The sequence below is a fragment of the Macaca thibetana genome, chromosome 6 (assembly GCF_024542745.1).
Source record: "Macaca thibetana thibetana isolate TM-01 chromosome 6, ASM2454274v1, whole genome shotgun sequence".
NCBI lineage: Eukaryota > Metazoa > Chordata > Mammalia > Primates > Cercopithecidae > Macaca > Macaca thibetana.
Window position 1 is genome coordinate 167,666,180 of NC_065583.1, and position 17,364 is coordinate 167,683,543.

At 42.3% G+C, this 17,364-nt stretch overlaps 1 protein-coding gene across 4 annotated transcripts in view; it reads left to right on the forward strand.

Annotated features, from left to right (window-relative positions):
- Positions 1-17,364, forward strand: part of SEMA5A (semaphorin 5A) — a 512,129-nt gene that overhangs the window by 471,473 nt on the left and 23,292 nt on the right. For all 4 annotated transcript variants that reach the window (XM_050794063.1, XM_050794064.1, XM_050794065.1 and 1 more), the window contains 2 exons: positions 6,792-7,017; positions 11,944-12,162. In XM_050794063.1, the coding sequence (XP_050650020.1) occupies positions 6,792-7,017; positions 11,944-12,162 (445 nt within the window). The remainder of the gene's footprint in view (positions 1-6,791; positions 7,018-11,943; positions 12,163-17,364) is intronic.

Genomic DNA, 17,364 nt, shown 5'->3' on the forward strand with positions numbered 1-17,364 from the left:
TACATTCATAAGGGATACTCCCCTGTAGTTTTCTTTCCTTCTGTCTTTGTCTGGTTTTGATATCAAAGTTGGCTTCATAGAATGACTTTGGAGATACTGTCTCATTTGCAATTATCTGCAAATGTTTTGTATGTTACAGCTGGTATGTTGCAAGTTATTTCTTTCTTATATCTTTGATGTCTTCCTTGAACATATGGGATGCAGTTATAATTACTGTTTTGATGCTGTTGACTACACATTCTGTCATCTGTGTCATATCTGCATCAGTTTCAATTGACTGATTTTTCTCTTCATTACAGGTTGTGTTTTTGGCCTCTTTCCATACGTGGTAATTTTAGATTGGATGCAAGACATTGTGAATTTAAACTGGTAGACACGTCTGTTGTCCTAAAAATATGCTAGGGTTCTCTTTGGGGACATAATTAAATTATGTAAAACCAGTTTGATGGTTTTGGTGCTTGCGTTTAGTCCTAGTTACTTGGGATCAAAGCCACGCTTAGTCTGCAGTAATTTTTCCCCACTGCGGAATCAAGGCCCCTTTTGGTATCCAACCAATGATATGAGGTCTCTTACTTTTGCTCTTTGAAGCGAGAACTGTTCCTGGTGTTGTGTGGGTAACACACACTGTTCCCACTGATCACTTCAGGCGGATCTTTCCCTGCTCCTGTGTAGTTTCTTCACATGAACACGCTGATTTTTTAAGCCAAAACCCCTGTTACCTGATTTGTACTCAGTTGAAATCTTGATGGGTGATTTTTGCACATCACTGACGTGATCACTTTGTGCAACTTTCTCCTTTCCAATAATTTCAGCCACTTTGGCATTCTCCAGTTCTCAAACCTGTCTCCTCAGTCTCTAGCCTGTGCCTAGGTTTCTGCTCCCCATGCCGTGGCCCAGGAACCTTCTCAAGCCTGTAGGCTGTGGCAATTGTGGGTCTCCCCTAATATGTCTCCTATTACTCAGTGATCACTGACCTTTATTGCCTGAAGTCCAGTACCTTAAGAACCATTATTTAATATAAATTTGTGTTATTTGGGTAAAAGGGTTGATCCAGTTTCTGTTACTCCATATTGGTGGGAAGCAGAAGACACTCTGTGACCATATAATTTTGAATCCACCACCTTCCTTTATACACCTTCCTTACTGGGTACAACTAAACTAATTTCCAGAACTTCCGGTCAGTCTTTGTTCTGTTTGCCACCGGCTCCTGGGAGCATGGTTCTACTTTCATGTAGATGCTTGCATATTGTGGCTCTTTGCAAGCACAATTCAATTACTTTGTTATTTATCTTATGTGAATTGCTTTCAGTCTCAGCAGGCCAAGCTTAGTTACTGAAAGAGAACTTGATAAATGCATATGGAAACCATAAGTATTCCATATGAGAATAAATTTAGTTTACATATTCAGCTATAGATGAGATGACTTTAAGGGTAATTTTTGTGCTTCACTCTGAGCATGTGGTATCAAAATTCTGCTTGGATTGTCTCCATCTCTCTACGTTACTTTCAGTGTATGAAATACAAGATATGTTAATTTTCTCAAAGGAAAAATAAACAGCAAAACAGGAGGTTCCACTTAACTATCTAAATCTGTTCCCCAAATGTATGCAAATTTCATCTCAATAGGCTTATCTGTTACTTAATCAATATGATTTATCCACTTACGAAAAAGTGTTACTAAGTTCAAGATTGCTAATATAAAATAAACATGACAAAGTTCTTGCTTTTGACAAATTTGCAGTCTATTAGTGGATGCAGAATTATAAATAGGCACTTAAGCTTTAGGGAACTACAAACTTGCATTCTGTAAATCAGGTCTATGGTGATGGCGGCCTGAAGTAGAGGAGGCCATTAGGATGGAGAGGACAGAGGGAACACAGGAAGCCATGACTGTAGAACTTGGCATAGAAATAAGGGAGAACCAGCAGAGTGGCTCCCACGTTGCAGGATTAAATGTTTAAATGAGTGCTTTCATCACTGTTGACTGGAATACATAATACATGGGGAATATATTTGGAGGAATTATTTACAATTGCTTTAGTAAACATTCTTATCTCATGTTTTCCACCAGAATATTAATAACCTTATATGCCAAATCATAATAGCTTCCTGAAATCCTTTTTAAAATCAGTTATCTCTTTAGTATTAAGTGCAGTGTTGTTAAAGTTCCATCTACATTTGGATAGTTGCAGCAGCGGTTTTCTAGTAAATTGTAACATACATATTCAGTTAAGCCATATAAGTGATCACAATAGAATTAAATCACTTCATGATTTTGCTCATTAAGATAAAACAAATTGGCCATACTATTTCTCACCATTTCATAATTTGATACTTCAAGCGAATGTATCATAATTAAATCTCAAAAAGCACTTGAAAGGAGAAATTCTGAGTCTCACGTTAAGCTTTGAACCATGAGAAAATAAGAACATATGAACAGACTGTTGTTGGAGGCTTAGATCTAAAGAGACTAAACTGATCTTTCTTAGCTGCGAGCTGTGCCCACCTCTGGGACCAACACACAGATGCCAATGCAGACACTTGAGCCAGCTTTCAAACACATTTGTGCCTCATTCATTTCAAAAATTAAACTTCATCTCCGTAGAAAGAACGAAGCTTGCAGTGTGGGAAATCTAAGAATTATTGGTGGAATCCTTTAAATCTGTTTATGAAGATGTAAGATTTTACTAATTTATAGGTAATGCTGCATTTGTGAAGACTCAAGACCAGCACTCTTCACACAGAGGGTCCGTAAATGGCACATGATGTTTGTGTGTTTGTTTGAGATGGAGTCTTGCTCTGTTGCCCAGGCTGGAGTGCAGTGGCACAATGTCGGCTCACTGCAAGCTCCGCCTCCCAGGTTCGAGCAATTCTCCTGCCACAGCCTCCCGAGTAGCTGGGACTACAGGCACCCGCCACCACGCCCAGCTAATTTTTGTGTTTTTAGTAGAGATGGAGTTTCACCATGTTGGCCAGGCTGGTCTCGAACTCCTGACCTCAGGTGATCCACCCACTTTGGCTTCCCAAAGTGCTGGGATTACAGACGTGAGCCACCGCGCATGGCCAAGCTGCATGTGTTTTGAGCCCATTTCAGCAAGGAGCTCTGGGATGCTTACCTGGCCAGGCTGGCTCAGAGTGAGGGAGGGAAGGGCAGTGGCATGTGGCCTTTTCAATCCAGAGGTGAGAGCATCCCCATACCAGAGGCACAGAGGGTCCAAGACAAGGGTTTATTGCTTTCCTGTCATGTGGTTTTCATTCCAAGTGAAAGAGATCACACACGTGTTGTGCCTGGCTTTTTACATGATTGGGTTTATGGCATTCATTGGGGCTTTTTCATTTAAGAGGCAGCATTCAAAAGATGCCATAATAAAAGATGCTATAAACACAAGAAAATGAAGTCATCTATCTTTCTAGTATTTGTTGATGTAGAGATGGCGTAGGCTGGGAGGAATGCCTGGAGAGTATTAAATCAAAGAAACAGCAATGATCACTTTACATATTTTCTGTTAAAAGCCTATGATGTCACAAAAATCCTGAGTGTTATCTGCCATAAATAAAATAAAAAATAAATGCATTGTAAGTAAAAAAAGATAGAGTATTTAAAACAGTACAAAATAAAGATCGTATTAGGTTCCCAGGTAAAGTTGGTGGCGTGGAGACACAAGTTGCTTTCTATCCTACTGGAAACATACTAATACAGTATTAGAGGGGTTGATTTTTCAAGGCATAAATGCACAAAGTCAGAATAAAAGAGAAAGAACCATGTTGATTTTAAAAAGTAGAATCTGGAAATACATTGAAGAAGCATGAATTCAAGTCTAGCAGAGGAGAACTGTGTGGAAGACAATGCTGCCCAGTCCTGTGATTCTTAGAATGGCCTGCTTGCAAGGCTAGCTATTGACTGGCATCTGGGAATCTGGATTTCAGGAAGGTTTCTACCATTCCCAGATGGCAAGAGTGGCTCTCTGTGCTTAAATTGTCTGTACAAACAATGTGGTGTATACTGAAAGCTTCCTTGGGGGAATCTGGACTTTTGGTAAATGCAAAGCAAGGATGCTTCTGCAACCAGACCCCAGTGAAAACCCTGAGTACCAGGTCTCCAGTGAGCTTCCCCAGTAGACCATCTTCCCTGTACATCATCAGAACTAGCTGCTGGGGGACCTGAGTACATCCTTTGTGACTCCGCTGAGAGAGGTCTCTTGGTTGTGCCACCTGGCTTTGTCTAGACTTCTACCCCATGTGCATTTCCTCTTTCCCGATTTTGCTTTGTATTCTCTTACTGTAATAAATTATAGCTGAGAACACTGCTGCATACAGAGTCCTATGGATCCTGCTATCTAATCATAGAAACTGGAGGGATCTTGGGGACCTCCAGCACATACATGAAAAGAATCATCTCAATGCACACCAGAGACCCCTCAGAGAGCTCAGGAATCAGCAGCCCCGTTTTCTTTGTTAGTGGCAAAGTAACATTGGCTGACTTCTATTTAAGAAGTTGTCAGACCTCCATATCTCTCTCCTACTCCACCAAGGGGACTAGACCTGCTCTGTCCGGCAGATGCTAGGAAGCTTATTTTCTGGAGAGGAAAACAGAGCGTCTCTGGACCTCTGAGCACTGAGCTCAGTTAACTGGGTGCTTCAGAACCGAGAAACGCAGAGTAAGATAAATGACTGTCTACTGGACACTGAGAATTCAGCCCTCTTCCTGCACTTGGCTCCCAGATCCTCCATGGCTCAGTCTCCAGCATCCAGACAGGCAAGACACTGGAGCAGTCTTCTCAGGGGTCTCTGAAGAGTCCAGCAGGAAAGGTTTAAGATTCTGACAAAGATTCTTAAATTCTGGTTAAAGATGCTTAACCAGATCTGACCAGGTCTATAGACTTCTCTGTCCTTAGACCTTCCAGTTAAACTTTTTAGCCCTCCACTCTAATTCAAAGCAGAAAACAAAGAATGTTCAGATCACAGAAGAAACAATCTAACAAGAAAGATAGCGATCCAAAAAAGCAAAGGGAATTCAGCAACTAGAAGATACAGAAGCTATAGAGAGAGACTACAACCTTGAAATAATTCATCAGTGTACTCAGTGTATTCAAATCATCAATGTACTCGAATTGGAGAAAGTAGTGTGACCAAAAAAATAAGAACAGGATACAATAAAAGGGAATAATCAAGAACCAAAAAATAGACACAAAAAGGCTTTTGGAAATTTAAAATGTAGTAGATAAGATGAATATTTCAATCATCATTTTGGAAGATAAGGTTGAGGAAATCTTCCAGAAACTAGAGCAAAAGATGAAGATATGGAAACTATGAGATAAAAGATGAGAAATGTAAAAATGGATAAATGAGTTTACATCCAAAAGATAAGAGATGCAGCAAGAAAAGGGAGGGGGAGCATGAAATGAAGTAATCAAGAATATTTCTGCTCACGCCTGTAATCCCTGCACCTTGGGAGGCCAAGGCGGGCAGATCACGAGGTCAGGAGATTGAGACCATCCTGGCTAACACGGTGAAACCCCATCTCTACTAAAACTACAATAAATTAGCTGGGCGAGGTGGCGAGCGCCTGTAGTCCCAGCTACTCGGGAGGCTGAGGCAGGAGAATGGCGTGAACTGGGGAGCGCGCAGCTTGCAGTGAGCCAAGATCGTGCCACTGTGCTCCAGCCTGGGCGACAGAGCGAGACTCTGTCTCAAATAATAATAATAATAATAATAATAATAATAATTCTAAAACTGAAGGAATTTGTAGATTCAAAGGTTTTACCAAAAGAACCCAAAGTCAAGTTTAGGTGTATGGTGATAAGTATCAAAATATGCAACTGAAAGAGGTGGAGAAATGATAGAGCGATTTTCTTATTTTATGATAAAGCTTAATGAGTGATTTAATTCTTATTTTATTAATAAAATATTGTTAAAAATCTTTACTCCTGTGGCCATCACTAGGTGTATTACGTGTAAGGTTTCCCCTCCAGTGAAACCCGTTGCTGTAAAATGGAGAAATTATGTCACACTGCATCCAAGGTCGACTCCTGTATCCCTCCTACTGGGCTCTGTGTTTGCAGCAATTGTATGTAGAACGCTTGTCAAATAAATCAGTAGGTGCTCCAGGCAGATTTTCATCATCTCCACCTGCCAGACCTCCAAAGCCACTGTGTGCTCATCTACCCAGGACCTTCCTACCTGTGGTTCCAAGGGAGGTACCTGGGAGGGAGGGAACAGAACTTACATTTCAGTGTACTCTGAGGAGATGCTGAGAAGGGCTTTGAAGGTGTCAGCTGTGAGATGATGGGAAACCTTCTTATACGTAAAAAAGTCTCTTGCATCATTTTATCTTGTGGCTCCCCTACCACTCTAACACCTCACATCTGTGATCCCAGGTCTTAAGACATCCGTTAATCTCAAACTGCATATTACGAGGTTTACAGATCAATCTTTTCAAGAAAATGCTAAACTTAACATCAGAATAATGGGTACTTTCAGCTAGTCATTAAGTGAAAGGAAGATGATTTTTATGGGATCGCTGGGGTTTTTTCCCACAAGCAATTAAGTTTGTTGTCTCATTCCCATTGTTTACACAGGAGAGACTGCGGATTCCTTTTGGAGATGTCTTGAACACTGAGCATTCTTTTGAATGCCTAATTTAACACAAATGTGTTTTTAGTTTGGTAGAGTAGCTGTGTCTTAGGAGCTGGTGTTTTAGAGACGCCTATCTTTCCCTAAAGGAAAGGAGCCTTTGGTGAGGTTGCTCTGTTCACCCTGTATGGTAATGCTCGCCTGCACGTTCTCCCCAGGAGTACCAGCCTTGCAACACCAACCCGTGTCCTGAGCTGAAGAAGACCACACCCTGGACACCCTGGACGCCTGTCAACATCTCTGACAACGGCGGCCACTACGAGCAGCGATTCCGATACACGTGCAAAGCCCGCCTGCCCGATCCGAATTTGCTGGAAGTGGGAAGACAGAGAATCGAAATGCGGTACTGTTCTAGCGACGGCACCAGTGGCTGCTCCACAGACGGTGAGCAGTGATTCCGTGGGGACTGACCCACTTCCATGGAAGGGCCTTTGATCTTATCTCTAAGGTCATAAACAGCAGTAGGACTTTTTTTTTTTTTGAGATGGAGTCTGGCTCTGTCGCCCAGGCTGGAGTGCAGTGGCATGATCTCGGCTCACTGCAAGCTCCGCCTCCCGGGTTCACGCCATTCTCCTGCCTCAGCCTCCCAAATAGCTGGGACTACAGGCACCCGCCACCACGCACGGCTAATTTTTTTTTTTTTTTTTTTGTATTTTTAGTAGAGATGGGGCCGTGTTAGCCAGGATGGTCTCAATCTCCTGACCTCGTGATCCGCCCGCCTCAGCCTCCCAAAGTGCTGGGATTATAGGTGTGAGCCACCGCGCCCGGCCTCTTTTTGGTTATTTATGGCTTAGCAGCCTTGAAAACAATGATCCCTGTACAGCACAACTGACTGTAGGACAAATTGAAAGAAAAGAGCCTTACTGTAAGGAGTTAGATATTGAAGTGATACTATGAAATCAGACCCCCAGTAACATTATATTTATTATAGACCCAGAATCATTTGTGTGAGATTTATTTAGTATCAGAAAATGTACTGGGGAAGCATCAGTGATCTTTCATACATCTTCTGGCACTAAAATGTAAGCTGAAAGAAAGTTTTCTTTATTTATCCCGAAACTTCACAAGGGCAATGGAAGTGCATTTCTCTTTGTACCTATAAAAGGACTTTTCTGTTTTTAAAAAGCACAGTGTGTGAGGATACTAGACTAGTCTTTGAAATCACTTTGCTCCTCATACTTGAGTAAATCCCTTGAATGCCATACTAATAGCATGGAGAAAGTCCTGAGGCAGAAACCAGATCTGGCCTCTGCCTGGCCCTGACACCAAGTGGTCCTTTTACCTGGGGCAATTCACTTTCTCTCCCTAGAGCTCAGCTGTCTCAACTGCAGAAAAAGGAATTGAGCCTGGTGGCCCTTAAGAGCTTGATGCTTTGCTTTGTTCTTCATTTCTGTTTTTCAGTCTCCTCTAATTGGGCAAAATCTCTTCCAAAAGAAAAGATACCAAGAGAAAAGGAAATAGATACTCATAGATGGGTCCTTGATACACAGTTTGATGAGAACAGTGATTGTTATATCTTGAGGCCATTTTTAGATATGCCTTAGCATCTTTGCACTGGTGATTCTACCTTATTCTCCCAACATGAAAGGACAGGCACCATTTATAGAGAAGGGGTCTTATACCCAGAGTGAATAGCCTAGACAAGTGCCACCAAGCTGATGTGTTGCCATATTGGACAGAATTTATTGTGGGATAAATTCATGGAGGTTTGGTGGATCTACTTGGTGTTGCTACAAGGAAGGCTCTGAGACAGCGTGACTCTGCGTGACGGCCACCAGCTGCTCTCTTGTCACAGATCACCATGACTTCTCCTGGGAGCCAGTGAACAGCCTGGATGCCTGGAGGCCCAGCAGGTGCAGCAGGAGCCACTTGCTTTACAAGCCTGCTTCCTCATCCTATTGTTCTCACTGACATTAACTCTCTCTTCTCCTCACACCACTGCTCACTGTAGTTCAGTGATTACACAAGCTCCTTGTTTCTTGAAGCGAATAAAAAGAGTCTGCTTTCATACAGTGTTTGATGTGAATAAACATATAACTTGAACAAATACCACCCAGCTGAAAAAATGAGTAACAAAATAATAGTCATTCTTTTTAATTTTGTAAACTCTTGCTGTATTTAGAAGAGAAGGTATATGATGAAATACCAAGAGAAGGATAACTGAGGACTTAAAGATGTACATTTTATAAATGATGATCTTGTGAACTCCACCTAGGGTGGTGAGATAAAGCACAAAATTTAAATGCAGGTTGCAGCTATCTTTCAGAAGTTTTTTCTAGTATAAGTATATCCCATGAATCTTTTTCAGGATAAGTATATCCCACATAACTTTTTAAATGACTAAGACCCATGCAATTTTTTGGTTTTTATTTGTTTGTTTGTTGAGACAGGGTCTCCCTCTGTTGCCCAGGCTGGAGTACAGTGGTGTAATCATGGTTCAATCTCAGGGTTCAATCAATCCTCCTATCTCAGCCTCCTGAGTAACTGGAACTATAGGTGTGCATCACCATACCCAGCTAATTTTTTATTTTTTGTAGAGATGGATTTTCTCCAAGTTGCCCAGGCTAGTCTTGAACTCCTAGGCTCAAGTGATCTGCCTGCCTTGGTCTCCCAAAGTGCTGGGATTACAGGTGTTAGACAGTGCACCCAGCCCAATTATTTAAGTATATAGATGTGTCCCATCTAATATTTGGGAAATACTTATCATAAAATGTTATTTATTTTTTTGAAAGTCACATTTAACTGAGTTTCCTGTATTTTATTTGCTCAATCTGGCAACACTATCTCTAATTTGTCACTTATTCTCTTATTTCAAAACGGGCTGTGAACTGTATTTCTTATGATATCAAAGAAAAAGTAGAAAATGAATGATGGTGTTTCTCTGTGCATCTTCAGTCTCTTTTCTGAACTTACACATTTTATTCCTCCCATTTTCGGATACATATACAACCAGAGCTAATATTTGTTTTAAATGTTCATAATATTAACTAAGGAAAATTTGAATACACATTTATAAAAGATAGTCTATATTTCCTTCAAAAGTAGATCATGGACTTGTCTTTTTTTCCATTTAAACAACAGTTTTATTTTAATTTGAGGTTTGAAATTTAACATATGAAAACTTGGAATTTAAAAGTACTTTTGATAAGTGTTAAACACTTGAAGTTTGAGAAATTAAGCTGATTTTTACTACTCCCTTTAAAAAAAGTTCAACATTGGGTTACTTAAATATATGGCTAGATTTATGTAAAATATACAATTAATGTTAATATATTATTTTGTATCTGACTTCAATACATTTTGTTTATTATACTTTAAGTTCTGGGATACATGTGCAGAGCGTGCAGGTTTGTTACATAGGTATACACGTGCCATGGTGGTTTGCTGCACCCATCAACCCATCATCTATATTAGGTATTTCTCCTAATGCTATCCCTCCCCTAGCTACCCACCCCTCAACAGGCCCTGGTGTGTGATGTTCCCCTCCATGTGTCCATGTGTTCTCATTGTTCAATTTCCACTTATGAGTGAGAGCATGTGGTGTTTGGTTTTCTGTTCCTTTGTTAGTTTGCTGAGAATAATGGTTTCCAGATTAACCATGTCCCTGCAAAGGACATGAAGTCATCCTTTTTTTTTTTTTTTTTTTTTTTTTTTTTTTTTTGAGATGGAGTCTCACTCTGTCAGCAAGGCTGGAGTGCAGTGGCACGATCTCAGCTCACTGCAAGCTCTACCTCCCGGGTTCACGCCATTCGCCTGCCTCAGCCTCCCGAGTAGCTGGGACTATAAGTGCCCACCACCGTGCCCGGCTAATTTTTTGTATTTTCAGTAGAGACAGGGTTTCACCGTGGTCTCAATCTCCTGATCTTGTGATCCACCTGCCTTGGCCTCCCAAAGTGCTGGGATTATGGGCATGAGCCACCACGCCCAGCTGAACTCATCCTTTTTTATGACTGCATAGTATTCCATGGTGTATATGTGCCACATTTTCTCTATCCTGTCTATCACTGATGGATATTTGGGTTGGTGTCAAGTCTTTGGTATTGTGAATAGTGCCACCATAAACATACGTGTGCACAGAGTTTAATCCTCCTGTGTCTTAATGGCTTTGAGTTCTCATTATGGTCTCACATTTTGGTATTGGTATCTTGAAAACACAAAATGGGACTCATTTTCCTCTGACCACATAAAATTAGGTTGGATTTGTGCATAGTTTTTCTTTATTGATTCACCACAGAATACTAGTTTATCACAGAAAGACACTTCTAATTCAATTTCTCTGAAGAGTATCCTGCCATCCTTTCAGAAACAGATTTTTAAAGTAAACAACAGAGTTGCTTAACAACGCCGAGAGTTGTTGGCACTCTTGTCTTCTGAGCACACTTACCCGGAACTTCACTGCCTACTTTTAGAGTTATTTGTTAAAGCTGGTGTCACATTGCCTACATTTGAGAAGATTATTGAATATTTTTTAGTATTGTGAGTGGGAAGACATTTTCATAAAAACACACATGAATTTTGACCATAGCTAATTATATGACTTGACAAGTGAAAGTGTTCACTGTACCCATCACCCACAATATGTCCTCAAAGCCTGTTGGCTGTGATTCCTGCCACAGCAACTCTCCACTCACCCCACAGCCCACCTGCTGCTGCTGCTGCCTTTCTTGGCTCCTTGGGAAACACCTTTTGTTAGGCGGTGTGCTCTAAACTTCATAGAAACATTTGGCAGTCACTCAGTGCGGTGTTCAGTTCTAGGGCATGAATTCTACGGAGCAGACAGGAGTTTCTCTGGCCTGTGATCCAGGAGCAATTGACTTGGCCCCTTTCACCAGCATTAATTCACCTTTGAAAGGTTAACAGCTGAAAGAATAGGTTTAGAAAATGTCTGAATTATGTTTCCCTTCCTCCAGATGGAGGTCCTTCAGGGCAGGCTCTACCCATTGTGTCTGAGGGCAGTTTGTTGTAGAATTCCCAAGGGAAGTGAGAAAGTTGTATTTTCTTTGTAAGAAGTTTCTTCAAAAAGTAAATGAACTACCTATATAGAATCTATTATTTACGGTGTAAAGGCTTCACCACATTCACAAATGGAGTTCTTGATTTCAGCCTTATTTCATAGTAACTGCAGAAAAGAAGCTTGAGATACAAGAGGCTGTCTGATTTTTGGCTGCTGAAGTGTAAAAAGAGCTCAACGGAATGTGAGAGGGTAGTTCTAGACATAAGGCAGACAGCCGCTACAGAGTGAAAGTCAGCATGGACTGTGGTTCCTCTGAAACTTGTAACGGAATCACACTTCACCTGTTTCCTTGGCAGGGCTTTCTGGGGATTTCCTGCGTGCTGGCAGATACTCTGCCCACACGGTCAACGGGGCTTGGTCAGCCTGGACGTCGTGGTCACAGTGCAGCCGTGACTGCAGCAGGGGCATTCGGAACCGGAAGCGTGTTTGCAACAACCCCGAACCCAAGTATGGGGGAATGCCTTGCCTCGGCCCATCTCTAGAATATCAGGAATGCAACATTTTGCCCTGCCCAGGTAAGTGGATTGTGTAATCAACAAAACATCTGAAAACTCAAGGGTCTTGGTGAATCTTCTTATTTACCAGGCCTCACACAGCATCCTGGCTTTATGTTTGAGATCTGTGTTCTTAATAAATGTCTTGGCTACACGTGGTTGCTCATGCTGGTAATCCGAGCACTTTGTGAGGCCAAAGAGGGGGAATCACTTGAGCCTAAGAGCTCAAGCCTGGGCAATACAGCCAGACCCCATCCCTATGAAAAATACAAAAATTAGCCAAGTATGACAGTGCACGCCTGTAGTCCCAGTTATTCTGGAGGCTGAGTTGGGAGGATTTCTGGAGTCCAGGAGATCAAGACTGCAGTGAGCCATGATCAGGCCACTGCACTCCACCCTGGGTAACAGAGCGAGACCCTGTCTCAAGAGTAAATCAACAAACAAACAAATAAAAAAATGTCTTGTGTGATGTCATCACCTGCTGGATTAGCCCAGAGTGGGAAAAGGAAAGAAAAAGAAACCTCTTCTCTCCAGCAGACCTGAAACCAAATCCTAAATCATTCCAAGCAATATTAAGACCTTCTCTCAGCCCTCCTTTCAGACAGGCATGCAGCTTTAGTTGTCTGTATCGAAAGATCTGATAGGCCGGGTCACAGTGGGCCGTCCCTGGGCCCTGGGCACATTTGTCTGCAGGGGTTCCCCACTCCCTAATGCATTGGGGAAAGACAAATACCATCTAGGCTAGATTGTGTTCATGTTTTTTTCTTCTGATTGTAAAAGGAATTAAAACTTTCCCATGAGCTACTCAAAGGATATGGACTCTAGTTGTTGTGTCTGATGGAAAAGCCGGCCTTTCTAATGTGGTCTGAAATATCCAGGGTCTTTGGAGCGACCATCAGCTCCTTCTGGAGGCTGATCCCTTCCCAGGCCACTGATGGACCCAGCCCTCCCCCATATGGCCTCCATGTACCATCACATGGTCATCCAGGGTCACGGGTATCAAAGGTGTAACCCCTGGACCCTGGGCCTGCCAAGTCAGTTCTTGGTCCCCATGTCTTCTGTCACAAAGGTTCTACCTCATTAATTAAGTCCTCCAAAGATGCAAACTCTTCTCTCCTGTGGGCCTAGCGGAGCTGTTTGTCTTGGTCTTCTTCCTGAGGCCTGGCTTTTCCTTCCACTGAATTCCCAAGCAAGCACAGAGTCATGAAAATGAGCCGAAAGAGCCCCCACCCAGGGCTTTTGCTCTGACAATGCCCAAAACGCTCCTCCGTCTTTCCCTATAATATTCAAGCCCCTGTTTCTGCCTTCCTCCTGCCACAGCTCAGGGTCCCTAGCACCTGAAACACTTCCACCAGAGCTTCCCACTTCCTGCTGTCCTGTACAGAACCCACGGAAAGTCTTTGGCCCACACATTATGGCCATCCCGAGGGCCGATCTGTGACTGGGGAGGCTGCCTTGACTTTTGTGTGAAGCTCCATGAGGACAGGGACTCCTGGCATGGTCTCACTCATGGCAGTGACCTCAGCTCCCAGTAGGGGCCTGGCATATACTAGAAATACCCATCAGGGATTGTTTGTTAATAATGAGGAGACAAAGAGTTGATTAACTGATCTTTCTTCATTCATGTCATTTCTCGGGAAACATTTTTGAGTAACCGACTGTGCACTGTTTACAGGGTATACACAGATGCAGTGCTATGATCCAGGTCAGAAAGAAACTTAAGAGTTTAGGGAGGATGCATCCTGGGAGCAGTGTCAACCCAGTATGGTGGCTGGCTACTGAGTTTATGACAACCAGGTGCAGTGGCTGTATCCACCAAGGAGCCAGCCCCTTGGTGGATTTCGCCAAGGAGAAATCATGGCAGCTACAGCAAGCAGGCTGCCCTTAAGTTGGGTCTTGAGGGACAGAAAGGAGCTGGTGAAATTGACAACCAGAGATGGGAAATTGGGAGGAAGGCTCATTCTGAAGCTGGATACAACATTTTTAAAGGCATAGAATATTAACATATTTCTAGTAGATAAAACTTTCTGAGTTCTTACATCAAAAAACTTGCTTGTAGCAGATATTCAATGACCATTCATTGGATTGGGTACGTGGATGGATGAATGGATAGATGAATAAACATGTATATAAAACTGAAAATATATAGTTTCCAGATTTGTAGCTGAGGCTCCCGATAATGTTTCTGCTCTTATCAGCTGCCTGGCTCCTCCTAGGGTGTCTCTGCTTGAATTTCTCCAGCCTCAGGAGACTCGTCCTCTGCCCACCCAGCTTTCCCAGCCAAGCTGATGCTGAGAGGCTGGGAAAGGTCACTGAACTGTTCTTTCCCATAGCCCCAGTGGAAGGAGTCCTCCTCTGGGGGCTGAGAGGAATCCTGTGGGCGAGCTCGCTAGACTCAGGTCCATGCTATAAACTGGAACAGGGGCAGACGTCATGGGAATGTCAGGGTCCCTCCACCCACCCTTGTCTCCCTGGGCTCCAGACCCTATCCTTGTTGCCATGGATAGGATGTGCAGATTCCTCCAGACACTTGGATGCTGTCCTAGTGCACAAGTACAAAGGGTCACCACTCATCTCAGAGACACTCTATTAACATGATCTGTTGGTTGCTCTCATTTTAGTTATTTAGTGGTCAAGCCAATACCATGTATACATAACTTTAATATGTTGAAATAACTCTGTCCTCATTTTCTTTTTAAAAGCCAAGATTCTGCAGAGTGTTGTGGAGTCATTCAGAGTGGCCCATGTCACTTTGCACTAGGCAGTGGGTGAGTCAGGGCTGAGTGGTGCTTCCTCTGCCTGGCAAATTCCTAAACGTATGACAAGGCATAACCCAGCAGGGAGGATTGGAAGTGCTAGGGGTGTGAATGCTGAGCTGCACAGTCACCAGGAAGCCAGTTAGAGGCCAATTCCTGTCTCATTTAGGATACTCTCCACTGCGAATTTACTCCTTTTTAACCCTGTTGGGTTCATAGTGGATAATTACAAATGGACAGTGTATTTTATTTAAAAATATATTTTCTCATTAAAATTAAATATGAGAATAAATCAGCCAGGCACGGTGGCTCACACCTGTAATCCCAGCACTTTAGGAGGTTGAGTTGAGTAGATCACTTGTGGTCAGGAGTTTGAGACCAGCCTGGCCAACATGGTAAAACCTTATTCCTACTAAAAAGAAAAAATTAGCCTGGCATGGTGGCATGTACCTGTAATCCCAGCTACTTAGGAGACTGAGGCAGAAGAATTGCTTGAACCCAGGAGGTGGAGTTTGCAGTGAGCTGAGATCATGCCACTGCACTGCAGCCTGGGTGACAGAGTGAGATTCTGTCTCAAAATAGAAATAAAATAAACCAGAGAATGTAAAAATACATTTTAAATTAATCAATGAAAAAATGTTACCTCTAAGACTAATGTGCATAATAAACTATAATAAGGTTTCTAAGTCAAGCCCACGCTGAAATGATCATTTTATTCACCTTCACCTGTATAATTTACCCCAGCATTGAGAAATAGCTAATTATTTCTCCTTTACTCCTTTTCCTCAATGCATATTCGATTTAGCCTTAAAGACTCCAGACCTTGACCTACAAAGGTACAGACAGCAGATGTTTTTTTGTTGCTAAGTAATGTTCAGCTAAGAGGAAAGTAACCTCAGAGTTTGGCTTAGACCCCATAAAACCTAATGAAGTAAACACAAACTCTTTTCATCAGACTTAACTAAGATGGTTCTGTTTTGTATTTTGCAAAAATAATTCTATGGGGGAAGAAACACTAAATCTAATGGAGAGACAGACTCTTTGAATCAAAAGAATAATTCTGGCAGTTGTGTGTCCTGTAGACAAATCTCTTAGGCATCTCTGGTGTGCTCAGAACCCTCTCTTCCTTTTCATTCTTGGAGTCCTTGAGTCCATACTTTGAAGTGGAGCCAGGCAGGGGGCAGTGGGTGGAGGAAATTTCTTCTTAGAGATCCTTAGGAGCAGAGAGCATAGCCATCCTGCAGTGCAAACCTATGTAGTCCAGACCTCAGTATGCTGGAGAATCAATACCACATTTGCCCATGTCCTGAGAGACTGTGAGTGAAGGGCTTCACATCTCTGATCACACACAGGAAGCCTGTTGTGCAAACCTTAGTTATTTAGTTTTTACTTTTCTATTTAGATCTCTGGCAGTTGTATATTGGTTACTGCCGTTGTTTTTCATCTTACTGTAGTGGGTGGAATATTTAGCTAGAATCTCTACAACAAGAATGTTATCTTCTTCTAGCAAGTCAGTTCGTGTATAAATTTCATTTTATCAAAAATAATTTCCTATAATTAATTGCTTTGATTCCTTGAAAGCACCATGGATCTGAGCCTGAGTTTGTTTGTCTGATCTTCCCATGAACCAGTGTTTCTTGAGCTAAATTAGGTGTTGATTCAAGCCATGAGGAGATTCCTATGTGATTTTTAGCAACATGGGAGGAATTATGGGAAGCCATAACCTGTGCTTGTGTGTCAGGTTCTGTGCCCAGCCTGCCAGTGTTCCAGCCCCAGCTTCCCACTCACTTGCCTAGGACCTAACCTCTCTGTGCCTCAAGTCATTCATTTCTGGAACAACCCCCAGGGCAGTTGTGAGGATGGAGATGGAATAATTGAATGAGTTTATTATTTTAATTATTATTATTACTAATGTTATTTTTTTTAGTCCGGTAGAGTTCACATAGCAGGGGAAAAAAAATCTATTTTAGTGGCTCAGCCTCGCTCAGGCCCCTGACACGCTGTGCCTTGCACAGTGGCTTACATTTGTTTTGTTTTCTTGGCTCTGCAACTTTCTACTTCCCCACCAGGTTGTACAGGCTCCCTCACGGTGAAGACTATTTCATTAAGATTTGTATTCTGTAATATCTATTTTAGAAATGCTTTCTAATATGAACTGTTAGTACAATAATCAATGTCCTACATCATGGCTCCATGATGTAGGTTGAAACCTGTAACCTCAGGACAGGATCGAGAGGACAGAAAGCAAGCACCGCATTAGGATTGGTCTGGGGACATAGGGCAATTGCAGACTAAGCAACTCCCGGACAGAGTGAGGACGCAGTTCCAGGCCTCCTTTGAGTTCCCTCTGTACTACAAACATCCATTTCCCCAGTTATTTGACTGTTGAAATTGGTGGAGGTAGAGTGTGATCTTGCAATTTGAACTCCCAAGTGGGAATATTTCAGCAACTGGATCTGTTCCAAAT